Source organism: Talpa occidentalis, unplaced genomic scaffold (assembly GCF_014898055.3).
Source record: "Talpa occidentalis isolate TD23 unplaced genomic scaffold, MPIMG_talOcc4v2.1 talOcc4.11, whole genome shotgun sequence".
NCBI classification, from domain to species: domain Eukaryota; kingdom Metazoa; phylum Chordata; class Mammalia; order Eulipotyphla; family Talpidae; genus Talpa; species Talpa occidentalis.
This window is the reverse complement of record NW_023601104.1, coordinates 94,567,382-94,581,071: the sequence shown is the minus strand read 5'-3', so window position 1 is coordinate 94,581,071 and position 13,690 is coordinate 94,567,382. Positions and strand designations below refer to the sequence as shown.

Genomic DNA, 13,690 nt, shown 5'->3' with positions numbered 1-13,690 from the left:
TGGAGATGTAATTCACATAACAAAATTCACCATTTGAAGTGTACCAGGCGGGGCCTCCCTGGTGGCGCAGGGGTTGAGCGCTGGGTTGCGAAGCTGCCCGCAGTCTCTGCAGCGCTGGTTCAATCCCAGGCTGCTCCCCGGCCACTGGAGGAGGGTCCCACATGGCATGCAGACCTCTCCTGCCGCCCGCTGCTCCCCTCAGCAGTGTACTTCGGTCCTTCTGCCTGCTCTGCTCCCCGCTCTGGCTCTGGTGGATTCTCTCACCCTCCCACGCTTCTGACTGTACCCAGTGCTTATATAAATAAATAAAAATAAAAAAATTAATTAATTAATTAATTTTTAAAAAGTGTACCAGGCGCTGATTTTCATTGTGTTCACAAAGTCGTACAGCCATTCCTACTGTCTAATTTTAGAAAATCTTCATCACTCGAAAGAAAGCCTGTTCCCATCAGCGGTCACTTCCCCTTGTTCCGTCCCTGGTAGCACCTCTGTAGATTCAACTGTTCTGGACATTTCACGAGTGGAGCCCTGCAGCAGGTAGCTTTTCTCCACAACTGCTCTCACTTGGCATGATGTTCCTAGGCTCATCCATGTGTAGCAGATAGCAGCACTTTGTTCCTTTTTATGACTGAGTAGTATTCCACTGTAGGGACATACCACATTTTATCTGCTCACCAGTTGATGGATATTTGACTTGTTAGTGGTTTTTTGTAGGCGTTTGTTAATGCCCATCTTTCCTTTGCATGCTTGCACTACCAATGCCTAAAAAGACAAATAGCTCAAGGGTGCAATTAACAGCCCCCTTCCCCTGTCAAACAGTATATTAAAGCATGATTTATGTATATTCTGATGACTGCAGAATCTTTTTTTGAAATTATATGAAGTGTTAGGATTTTAGATTTCTGGCATTGTAGATAAAAGGTAACACGTGATATCTTGTCTTTTCATTTAACAGTATGTCCTGAGGGTCTGCCCCCACCCCCCACCCCAGTGGAGAGATCCTCCACATTCCTTTCACTCTGCAAAGCTCTCCATTGTGAGCTGTGCCTGGCTTATTCAGCCATCCCTGTGGGTGGCCTTTTGTTTGGCAAATAATACCCCAGTGATTGGCCTTGTGAATAAGGCATTTGTATATTTTCCAATGTATCTTTAGGAGAAAGGAATGGATAATTTTGCTAGATACTGAAGCTAGGAATTGTCCCAGCACTTAAGTAATCATTTACTTTGCCATACGGTTTAGCTAAAGCAGCGGCCTTCTCTAATTCCAAATACAAACACTTTTTAAATTTGGACATAGATGATGGGGAATGCTAAGGTTCTTCTGGTCACACATGCTAAGTTGTAAACTTTGGATTTCGACAGAGGCACATCTCCGAGAGGGCCTGCAGTGTGAGGTTGCTGGGCTTCTTCTGAACCCCCGTCTCTCCTGTGGGAGGACGATACCAGATGACCACGGAGTGACTATTGAAAATATGACTCAAAAAAACAACAACTTAGTGACTTGGTTTCTGCTGCATCTTCATGGCATCCTCCCTGTGTCCCCCTGGGCTTGGTACAGGGATACTGACCACTAGACTCAGGGCCCACCTGATCCCGTGAGGCCTCATCGCAGCCATTTACATCCACAAAGACCCTGCGTCCAAATGAGCTCACTCCCTGGGGTTCGGTGTGGGCATGAATGGTGGGGGGGGGGCACTATTTGACCCAGTACATGTATTTTAAAAAACAAAAGAATGGAGATTGCAGTGGGGGGTGAGGAAGAGGGAGAAGCAAGAGATGAGGAGATGCGACAGCAAGAGGAGCAGCTCTGGAGTTGGGGAACCAAGGGCCCTGGTTTGGAGCTGGGTAGGGCACCGAGGAACGTTAGAGTTATACCCTAGCTGAGCAGTGGCCAGGAAGTGAGGAGAGAAGCTTCGAAGGGTAAGAAGGGTGCCCCACTGCCTGCAGGGATGACTGTGGTTTTTCCCATTTCCTTTTGCATTCAAAAAAAGACAGGAGCCTGGCCCAGCTTGGAGACCAAAAAGGTTCAGTCTCTGAAGAATGTGGCTCTCTGTAGATTTGTCAGTGTTGGTATTTTAAGAGTCCAGATCAAGGCAGACTTAATTCTGTGCTGAACAAAATAAATTCTGCTGGCTTTTTAATTCTGGAAGAGTTGTAAATTTCCAGAACAGTCACAGGATGTGCAGACAGCCATCAGTCCACCCACACCCAGCCCCCTGGTGTTGACACCCCAAACTCACAGCCCCTCGAGGTCAACCCACTGTTACTAATAAAGGGCAAGCTTTGCTGTGATTCCCGCGGTGGGTCCCTAATGTCCCCCTCTTGTTTGGGACCCCATCCAGGATTCTGTCTGGCTGTCCTGCCTCCTTAGGCATCTCCAGGATGATGGTTTCTCAGATCTTCCTGGTTTTAATGACCTGGACAGTTTTGAGGAAAACTGGCAACACAGTTCATTGACTGACCTTCAGTTTGGGTTTTTCTGATGTTTCCTCCTGTTAGACTCAGGTGATGGGTGGCAGGGAGGGAAAGCACAATTTTCATCTCGTCCTGTCAAAGTCATTTAATCACCATTGATGTTGACCCTGGTCTCTGTGAAGTGACGCTTTCCCCTACTTCCATGCTCGGTTGTTCAGAAGTCACCATGCACAGCCCCCATTCAAGGAGTCCTCCCACACATGAGGAGTTCTCTCACACGGGGAGTCCTCCCACGTCCGAGGAGTCCTCCCATACCTAAGGAGTCCTCCCGTACCTGAGGAGTCCTCCTACACCCAAGGAGTCCTCCTCCAGGACAAAGCAGGAGGAGGAGCTTAAGAGAGCAAAGTTAGTTTAGTTTAGACCTTTGTTTATCCTCCAGTCCCATGTTATTTCTTCTGTTGCTCCGCTTGCTCCAGGTCTGGTGGTCATGCTCTTCCCTGCAGCTGCAGCTCTTGTGTCCCTTTGATTTGCCCTCATCTGGGGGGTGGGGGCGTGGGCGGGGTGCTTTGTTGTGCTGTGAGCACATCTTTCCTCCTTCCCCTCTGGCATGCGAGGGGCACCAGGCCCTTGTCCTGGGCTTCCCTCCCTGCCCTGGGATCAGCCACAACCCCAGAGCCCTGGCTCCTCTGCTGCCAAAAGACTTAGCAAACCAAGCCTTGCTGCTGGGCGCCGCTGCTGTCGGCTCTCAGCAGAGCCAGGAAATGTGTGTTTCTACGCACCTGCGTGTATGTCCGTCTCTGTAGTCACTAATCTGTGTGTTCAGCTCAACGTGAGTTCAGACTCTGTCTCCTGGCTAATCTGTTACCACGTGGGCCATTCTAGCCTCTTCTGCTTGCTGGTCTGTAACCTCCTCCAGCGGTAAGAAACACCCCGCCCTCCCCTGGGTGCTCAGCGGTCCCGTTCTCATACTTATGTACAGGATTTGCGTATGGCAGTGACCCCTTCTGCGAGGCAGTGTCCTGTATTTATAACACAGTGGATTCCTTTTGTCACGATCCACTTCCCATCTCAGAGCTAGCTTTTTATTTGCATGCACTAAAGTCCACTCGCTTTGCTGAAAGAGCAAGCACATTTGGACAGATGCATCTTGTCAACACCCATCCCTGCCATCTATGGAGAGTGGTTTACCGCCCCACAAGGATCCCTTGTGCAACTTCAATCCCCCCATGCTCTGCACCCACTGGGCCACTTTCTAGATGGGAACAGACAGGCATCACACCATGTGGCCTTCGGACTGTCTCCTTGCGTTTAGCAGTGTGGGTCCAAGACCCATCCACGTAGTTGGTGGGACCGATTTGCTGTTCTCTTTGCTCGTTTGGCTGAGCCCTCCTCCACCGCGTGGAGACACTACATATGTTAATTCACTCACCAATTGAAGGACATCTTGGCTGCTTTCGGCTCTGACAAGAATAAAACTGCTATAAATATTAAATGCAAGTTTTGTGTAGACATAAATTTTCAAATCAGTTGGGTAAATACCTGTGTCAGCACAATCACTGGATCGTATGTATTTAGCTTTATAAGAAGCTGCCAAACTGCCTTCCAAAGGCCTCTGCCATTTTGCATTCCCACTAGCCATGAGCGGGGTCTGCTGGGGCCCGGCACACTGGCCAGCCACGGGGATTTTGTCTGGGTTTTTTTTTTTTTTTTGGACGTTAGCCATCCTAATAGGTGTACAGCGATATCTCATTATTGTTTTAATTTGCATTTCCCTGATGACAAAAGACGTGGATCATCTTTTCATATGCTTATTCGCCATCTGTGTGCCCACTTTGGTGAGGTGTCTGTTCAGATCTTTTGCCCATTTTTTTAATTGGGCTGTTTGTTTTCTCTCTGTTCAGTTTTAAGAATTCTCTTTTATATGCTGTATACAAATCCTTTATCAGATATGTGATTTGCAAATATTTTCTCCCGGTCGGTGACTTTTCATGCTGTTTAAAATGCCTCTCACAGAGCAAACATTTCTCTTCATTTTAATGGCATCCCAGCCAGCAGTCTTTTCTTTTAGGATTGTCCTTTCGGTGATAGATAGAAACACTCATCTGCAAACCCAGTGAAGGTGTCTGGGATTCCCTCATTGCTCTGGCATCATTTGTTGAAAATCTCCATTGATTCGTCTTTGCATCTTTGTCATCTCTGCTAACATTTTAAAATCGGTGTCCCCCTCCATTCTGCAGAGCTTAAATTCCAGAAAGAGTTGCCTTCACAAAGGGAAAAGTTCTCATTTCCTTTTCTGTTTGTTTTACAGCAAGACCTCTGGTCCAGACCTTACCTTTAAGAACCACCATCAACAATGGCACCGTGTTACCAAAGAAACCCAGCGGCTCTCTCCCATCCCCCTCCGGGGCCAAAACCACCGTGCCAGCAGCAACCAAAAGGTAGGCGGCAGGTGTCTGCCAGTCAACTACCAGTTTCAGCTTGATTATAAATTGTTACTTTTCTATATGACACTTTACAGTTTCTCTGAATTAAAGCTTATGAAAGTATTTGTTGGGTTGACATAACAGGACCTCTATTCATTGACGGTTTTTCTTTTTTTTAGATTTAGTCAAATCTCGTGGCTCAAACCACAGTGCATGTTCTTGTAGCCTCACTTAAAAATCTCTTTTGGAAAAGCAAATGGCATATTTCCATTGTAAATGTGAGTGTGCTGTTCTCAAGTCCACACCGCCGCACAGCAAAGTTCAGGTTGCCAGACCAACCTTCAATTTTTATAACTGTGGGACTAGCTTCTCCTTCTAGATGGTGCTTCGTGGTGGAGCTCTGCCCACTTTGTCTGTCAGACATTGTGGTTGGTGCTTCACTTACCAGTAATTTCGCCATTGTCATGTTACAATTTTGTACTTTGTAAGCCCGACCGCTTTTTAAAATTTTTAGACCCTGGAAAATTACATACCTGCTGGTAATATAGCTTAGAAGCCATGAAGAGGTACTGCAGTGCTGCCCTACAGCCTTGTGCTCAGAATGCAAGAAAACTTGAAAACTGATTAAAATGCCAGCTGCCTCTCATGTGCCAGGGAGGGATGAGCACCTGCTCTGTGGGGTGCTGAAGATGCCTGGTGAGCTTGCAAGTGTTAGTGGAGTTGCTGAGCTGCAATGGACACCTAGCAGCAGCATCTCTTCTCTTAAATAGATAGTGTCACCTTTATCGCCCATCCTTTACCAGTGCATTGCCACTGGTGCGGTGGGGGGGGGGGTGCCGGGGAGGCGTTGTAGACAGAGTTTAGGTGCTTATTGCTGGCAGATTTTCAGAAAACTGGTTTTGCAGGCTTTTCAGAACTTTAAAATGAAATTCTTGTCTTCTTTGCATATCTATTTAATGCTTGTTTGAATCATTTATCTATAATCAATATGAAATAATGTTGTGGATGCTGATTGACAATCGTAAATATAGACTAGCTTTTATTCCTCTAGATTTTAGATTGAGAAGACTGACTCTTGTAAAGATTCAGGTGGTCATCTGTCATGATTTGTTTTTCTGGTAAAATATATAATATTAAATTTACCATTTCGCCATTTTTCAGTCTACAGTTCAATCATGTTAAATAGATTCATATTATTGTGCAACAGAGCTCTAGATTGTTTTCATTCTGCAAAACTATTAACTGCAGATCCACTAAATAGCAATCCCTCCCCAGCCCATGGCAACCACTTTTCTAGTTTCGTTTTCTGTGATTTTGACTACTTTAGATACTTCATAGGAATGGCTTATGTCACTTACCATAACATCCTTGAGGTTCATCCATATTGTAGAATATGACAGAATTTCCTTCTTTTTTAAGGCTGCGTTATATTTCATTGTGTGTATATACCACTTTATCATTCATTTGTCAATGAGAATTCTGGTTATTTTTACTTCTTGAGTATTGCAAACAATGCTGCTCTGAACATAGGTGTGCATTATCTCTCTGAGACCCTGCTTGGAATTCTTTGCGGTATATACCAGAAATAGGGCTGCTGGATCATATGATGATTCTATTTTTGGTTTTTGGAGGAACTTCCACACTGTTTCCTATAATCACCACTCCATTTTATATTCCAACCAACAGTGCCTCATCCTGGTCAGCATTTTCTGGCACCCACTGGGTGATAGAGGCCATCCGGATGGGTGTGAGGTGGTATCTTATTTTGGTTTTGATTTGCCTTTCTCTTATCATAAGTGATATTCCATTTTTTTTTTCAACTTGGTCATTGTTTGTGTATGGAAATACAAATGATATTTGAGAGTTGATTTTTTTATCCTTTAAACTTTGTTGAAATTGTTCATTAGTCTTTAAATTTTGTGTGTGGCATTTTTAGAGTTTTCTACATATAAGTTTATCTCATTCACAAATAGAGATAATTTTACTCTTTTCTTTCTTTCCAATTTGAATGCCTTCTATTTCTTTTTCTTACCTAGTTGCCTGGCTAGAGGTGCCAGTACTATGTTGAACATCGTGGTGAGAGTTGGTATCCATGCCTTATTCCTGATCTTGGAGGAAAGACTTTTAGCCTTTCACTACTGTATGTGATGTGAACTGTGGACTTTTCATATGTGCATTTTATGATGTTAAAGTAGTTTCCTTCTATTTCTACCTTATTGAGTGTTTTTAATCGTGAAAGAGGGTCAAATTTATCAAAAGCTTTTTCTGCATTAATTGAGGTGATGAAGCAATACTTGTCATTCATTCTGTTAATATAGCAATTGATTTTCATATGTTAAATGAATTTTAACATGCTGGAATTCCAGGTATAAATCTCATGTGGTCATAGTTGATAATCCTTTTAAATTGCTGTAGAGTTTGGTTTGCTAGCATTTTGTTGAGAATTTTTGTTTTAATTTTCATCAGGGATATTGTTCTATAGTTTTTCTTATTGTGATTTTGTCTGATTTTGGTATTAGAGCAATGCTGGTCGCATAGAATGAGATTGGAAGTATTCTTCCTTCGATTCTTTAAAAGAGTTTGAGAAGAGTTGGTATAGGTTATTCTTTAAATGTTTGGTAGAATTCTCTTTGTTGGGAAGTTTTTGATTAATCCTTCACTGTCCTTCTAGTTACAGGTTTGCTTAGAGTTTTCATTTTTTTCATGATTCAGTCTTGGTAAGTTATGTGAAACATGATGCCAGTATTTGTCCATAGTAGTCACTTACAGACCTTTTTTATTTTTGTGACTTCAGATGAAATCTCCCTAATTTCAATTATTTGAGTTTCCTTTCTTTTTTGGTAGTCTAGTTGAGGATTTGTTGATTTGAAAATAACAACTCTTCTTTTTTTTTTTTCTATTTAACTTATCTCTGCTCTATCCTTTATCCATATCTCACTTCTGCTATCTTTTGGTTTACTTGGTTCTTCTTTGTCTGGCTCCTTGAGGTATAAAGTTAAGTTGTTGATTTGAGATCTTCCTTCCTTTTAACATGTGTTTACCACTATAAATGCCCTTCTTAATACTGCTTTGTCTGCACCCCATAAGTTTTAGCATTTTATATTTTCATTTTTATTTGACATTTGCTAACTTCTCTTGTGACTTTTTTTCTTGGATCCATTGGTTGCTTAAGAGAGCACTGTTTAAATCTAAGGGCCCATCAGCAAATGATTGGATAAAGAGCTGGTACATGTACCTAATGGGATGATGGTCACGTAAAAGCAGATGAAGTCCTGGGCCTCCCCGGTGGCGCAGCGGTTGAGCGCTGGGTTGCGAAGCTGCCCGCAGCCTCTGCAGCGCCGGTTCGATCCCCAGCTGCTCCCCGGCCACCGGAGGAGGGTCCCACATGGCGCGCAGACCTCTCCTGCCACCCGCTGCTCCCCTCAGCAGTGTACTTCGGTCCTTCTGCCTGTTCTGCTCCCCGCTCTGGCTCTGGTGAATTCTCTCACCCTCCCGCGCCTCTGACTGTACCCAGTGCATGTATAAACAAACAAACAAACAAACAAATAAATAAATAAATAAATAAACATGCCTCTATTAAAAAAAAAAAAAAAAAAAAGCAGATGAAGTCCTGCCAAAATGTTTATGATATGAATGTACCTAGAGGCTGTCTGCTAAGTGAATTAAGTCATATGGAGAAAGATAAACACCATCTGATTTCACCCATATGTGAAAGATAAAGAAACAAAACAAATGAACAAACAAAACAAAGCAAATTCTTAGACTATGAAAACAAAAGAGTTATAACCAGAAGGACAGGGTGGAGAGGGGTGGATAAGTTGGGTAAAATGGGTCAAATGTATGATGTAGGATGGAAACTAGACATTTGGTGGCAAACGTAAGATCATATACACAAATGTTGATTCATAGTTTTAACCACCTGAAACTGACCAATGTAACTTCAATAAAAAATTTTTTAAGTTGACCACAGTAAAAACATAAAATAAAATTCAAATTTGAAGACAGTGAGTTGTTTCATGATTTGATTTTTCAAAGTTGCACATAGTTAACAAAAATGAGGTTATTGCCCTTTGTCCTTGGAGAAAATAGAATTTTATAATTCATGCCTCTTTCTGTGCTTGAATTTAAATAAAATAATTTTTTCAGAGCAAAAAATTAATTAAATTTCTGTTTAATTTTCAGAGCAACATGTTCTAGGATTTTGTGGAAGTCTTTATTTTTGGTACAAAGTCACTTTGATATTGTACAGTCCCCTCATTTTATAGACATTATGTGGGTCTGCATCCTAGAAGGATTAATTGGCATGACTGTCAAAATTCCTGGCAAACTGTGTGTTGAGTTCTAGTCTTTGAAACATTTATTCAGAGCAGGATCAGGCTGGGAGTGCGATTTGACTGCAGGAATAAAACTGCACGATGGGATCTAATTGATACTTTCCCACAGGTCCTGAAAAAACAGAGGCAAGTGGGTACTTGGGCTCCTCAGTGCTGGGAGTAGAAACCCTTTACTGATTATAACAAAAACCCAAGTACCAGCTTTTTAATTATCATTAATCCTCACAACAGCCGTGCAAAGTAAATATTATAATCCTATTTTATGAGCAAACTAAGGCTCTGAGAGGTAAAGGAACTTCTGCTGTCCCATGACTAGGAGCAGGGAGTGTGGGCTCAAACCTTCCAGAATTCTGGGTTTGTCTGGGTCCTGAGCTCCAGCTTTCCACTGTGGTAGGCTACTTCCTGCAAAGATCCCAGGACAGCCCTTGCCTTGATGCAGAAAAAATGCTGGATATAAAGAACATTTGGCAACCTCCCTCTTGAATGCCTGACCTGTCTGGATTCTGCTTGTTGGAAGCAGGGACATTCTGCAATGCACTGAGGGACTGAGAGAGAATTCTGGAAGGTTGCAAGTGTGAAACACAGAATTGCCCCTTAATAAGGGGCTGCAGGGGCTGAACTCCATGCAAAGCACCAGACTGTGTGCTATGAGCAGATATCTGGGTCCTCCACCCCCACCCCACCCCACCCCGTCCAACCATATAAGAGTGTCCGTGGATGGTGATTATTCAGCAATATTCTCTTAGGAGGAAAGGGAAGGAAGAAGAAGGAAGAAATATTATTTCAACCGTCATGTTATGTTTGTTTGTATTATCATTTAAACATCATCCTGCCTTCCAGAAAGTCCACTTTTTTTTTCCTCAACTAATTCAACTCAAATAATTAGTTGAATTCATCTGATAAACTGTTGTCTGGTGCCAGTTGGGAATACGTGGTCTTCTAGACTGGGTGTCCAAGACTCATGGTTCTCCGTCCAGCAGCAGGGTTCATTCCTTGGGTTTCTCTGGACTTTATGGCCTTCCGTGCTTGTAAATTCCCATCCGTTTGGAAGCTGGAGACCTGAACTGTGGCATCTAATTCTTACTCTGAGGTTAAAACTCCTGGATGTTTCATTAGGAGAGGATTTTGAAAACAGGAAGAAACAAGCTGAGCATTCTGAATATTGAGATTCAAATAAATTCCCAGCCATTTCAAATATGTTTACCATCATGTAGGAATTTCTCTGTAATCAGAGCTCCAGATGAACTGAGTTGGGGCATCTGTGGTGTGCGGATGGGTACATGTTTATTTTCTTTTCTCTGGGGTTTTTTCAGCCTACTGCTTAAGAACAAAATCCCCTTTGGAAATTGCCCAGCGCCCAGCAGTGTGCTTTGTGTTGCCAATTAAGACTTCGATTGGGGGCTTGATTTGGAATCCTTGGGAAAAGCTTTGTTTCCATTCGTCAGAGGGAGAAAGGCAGAAAATCCGGGGAAGACTTTGTAGGTCATACCTAGCTCGGCGGGGATGCCCGGCGGACAATAGAGTAACATTTCCACTGGCTCAACACAGAGACAATCACTCATTCTTTCTGCCCCTAAGTTGAGCTTCACAATAGGGCAGGGCTGTGAGAAGAGACAGCAAGAGAATAAAGTTGATACAAAAAGAGAGCATAATTTTAAATGTCCTGCTCAGAGTATAAGAGAGGATGCTGACCATCTCTGGCTTCCAAGCAGACAGCGAGCGGCCCTTTCGGAAGCAGTGACACTTGTTAGAGACACAGCTTTTGTAAGGACGTGATCAGCGCCGAGACATGCATGCACCGTTTAAAGGACAGAGAAACAAGAGCTTTACTGCTTGTTTTAAAAAAGATTTATTTATTTATGCATACAAGAATTGGGGCACAGGCCAGATGTGTCTGGAGGGGAGGGGGTTGCGGTGAGAGGATTCACGAGAGACAGAGTGGGCAACAGAACAGGCAGACTGACTGAAACACACTGCTGAGGGGAGCAGCAGGGAGACAGGAGAGGTCTGCTGCGCCATGTGGGTTGCTCCCTGGCCAGGTGGGGATCGAACTCATGCTGCAGAGCTGCGGATAGCTTCATGGTGCTGTGTTTAACCCCTTGAGCCACCAGGGAAGCCCCTTAATCTCTTTTTAAAATTAATTGTAATATATTCCTTTTTCATTCAGATCCACTGAAATGTAGGTGCGAAACTTTTTTTTTTTTTTTTTGAGTCTGTTCTCAGTAAAGACAAGAGTCTCTGCCTGTGAGGGGAGAGCGCTGCGTGGACCCCTCTCCTCACATGAGAAGGGAAGACCTTCACCCTGATTGCCGCAGGGGGTTGACTTCATCTGGTAGGAGAAAAACCCTACTTTGATGTCTCCACTTTCCTAAGGTCATTCCTGGCCTTCTTAGAAGATGGTGTGGCTCTTGCCACTAAGATCTGTCTTCACAGTGAATGGCAGAGCAGTTCAGTGGCTGTGGTGACCATGGCTGTCAGACTTAGCTCACAGGATAGGAGCCAGCTGAGTGCCGGTCCCTTGCGGACTCTCCAGTGGCCAGCACGGCGCCCAGTAGACAGTCAGTCTAGTTTAACTGGAAATAAAGTCTCAACAGTACTCAGTTAATAAAGAGTTTATTAGATAATCCATGTGAACCCCAGAAGTAGTTCAGCAGTCTGCCTCTATGAGAGCTGTTCCTGTAAACACAGGATGAATTTAGTTTATATAAGTAGGAACAGTGAGTCATTGGCATTAAGATCATAATTATTCTTGACAGGAGGGCATCTCCTTCTCAGTTATCCTAAATAGATGCTGATGCTGGAGGCAGACAGAGCTGGATTTAATCTCTTCCTTTCTTTAAAAAAAAAAAAAAAAGGCAAGGACTGGAATACACTGCTGAGGGGAGCAGCAGGTGAGACAGGAGAGGTCTGTGTGCCATGTGGGTTGCTCCCTGGGATCGAACTTGTACTGCAGTGGCTGACCACTCTCTCTCTGGTGAATCCTCTCCCCCCACCCCCCCTACCCCCACCCTGCACCTCTGGCTTACACCCAGTTCTTGTATGCTCGTATAAATAAATCTTAAAAAAAAATGCAAGGACTGTCCTACCTGGTGCCCTCAGGACTAATAACAGGCTATCACCGCTGCAACCTGAGTTTGATCCCCAGCCAGGGAGCTGCCCCACATGTTGCAGCAGATCCCTCCTCTCTTCCCACTGCTCCCCTCAGCCAGTGTATTTCAGTAGATCCATCTGTTCTGCTACCCACTCTGTCTCTGGGGAATCCTCTTACCCCTCTCCCCGGCACCTCTGGCTACACCCCAGTTCTTGTATGCAAAAAAAAAAAAAAAAGCAAGGACTGGGCACCTATTGTTAGCCCTTTCTCATGGGACTCCTTGGTCATTGTGGGGTGAACCTTGGCCTTGAGGTAGCGGGTTCCTGCATCGGGATGTGAACTTGGCTTCAGTCTCCTGCATGCTAGACCGGGGCTGGGGCTTTGGGGGCCAGAAAATTTCACACTCTTCACATGGGAAATATCTGTTGAGTGCATCACTGTTTAATCTTGATGGAGTTACCCCAAGATTTGTCTTGACAACTGACATCATCACGAAATGTCTGGTCACACAGAGGCCCAGCCTGTCAGAGTTCTGCATTGCCATTGAATAAATTTGGAGTCTTTTTGCAATATTTTGGAAAACCAATTCTTGATTCCAAATCATGTGGTGAACACAAGACATAATTGCACCTTCCTATGCCTGGAGCTATCCTTTCATGAACAGAAGGTGGCCACCAGTCCACACAGCAGAAAGTTTATGATTCTAAAATTTAAATTGGCAAAAATCATTGAATGTGCATATGTGGTGTCAAGGTGAAGAGCCAGTCCATTTTCAGATCTCAGAAGGTTTTGTGGGGCCTCCCTGGTGGCATAGGGGTTAAAGACACAGCACTGTCAAGCTCTGGCCAGCCACTGCAGTATGAGTTCAATCACCAGCCCGCCAGGGAGCAACCCACAGGGCACAGCAGACCTCTCCTGTCTCCCCACTGATCCTCTCAACAGTAGATCTGCCTATTCTGCTCCCCACTCTCTCTGGCAAATCCTCTCACCTCCCGCACCTCTGGTCTACACTCCAGTTCTTGTATGGATAAATAAATAAACCTTTAAAAAAAAAAGAAAGAAGGTTTTGGGTTGGGAGTAGGTGTGGAAAGCAGAAGGGAAAGAAAAAATGATGGTAATTATGCATTTCTACACCAAAAACACTTCACCGGCCCTAAGTACTGAAAAATGTCCTGTGTCCTTGTCCAGCCTCTTCCCAGCCAGCACTCTCACCGCTGCGAGCATCAAAGGCCTATTTCTCACTTGCTGTCCAGACGGAGCGTAACTTCTTTGTCACTCCCGCTGGCCCTGTGAGCACGCGGGCCCGGCCTGTGCAGCGTTAGACACACTCCCTCTGCGGCCACGAGACTGCGGGTGTCTTGTCTTCAAGCTTCATTTTCTCTCCTTCACATGGAATCCAGTAAATCCTCCTTAATTCATAAGAGCTC

At 44.1% G+C, this 13,690-nt stretch overlaps 1 protein-coding gene across 1 annotated transcript in view; it reads left to right on the top strand.

Annotated features, from left to right (window-relative positions):
• EML1 (EMAP like 1) overlaps positions 1 to 13,690 on the top strand; it is a 102,614-nt gene that overhangs the window by 42,791 nt on the left and 46,133 nt on the right. Inside the window, exon 3 of the mRNA XM_037503917.2 lies at positions 4,724 to 4,853. Within this exon, the coding sequence (XP_037359814.1) occupies positions 4,724 to 4,853 (130 nt within the window). The remainder of the gene's footprint in view (positions 1 to 4,723; positions 4,854 to 13,690) is intronic.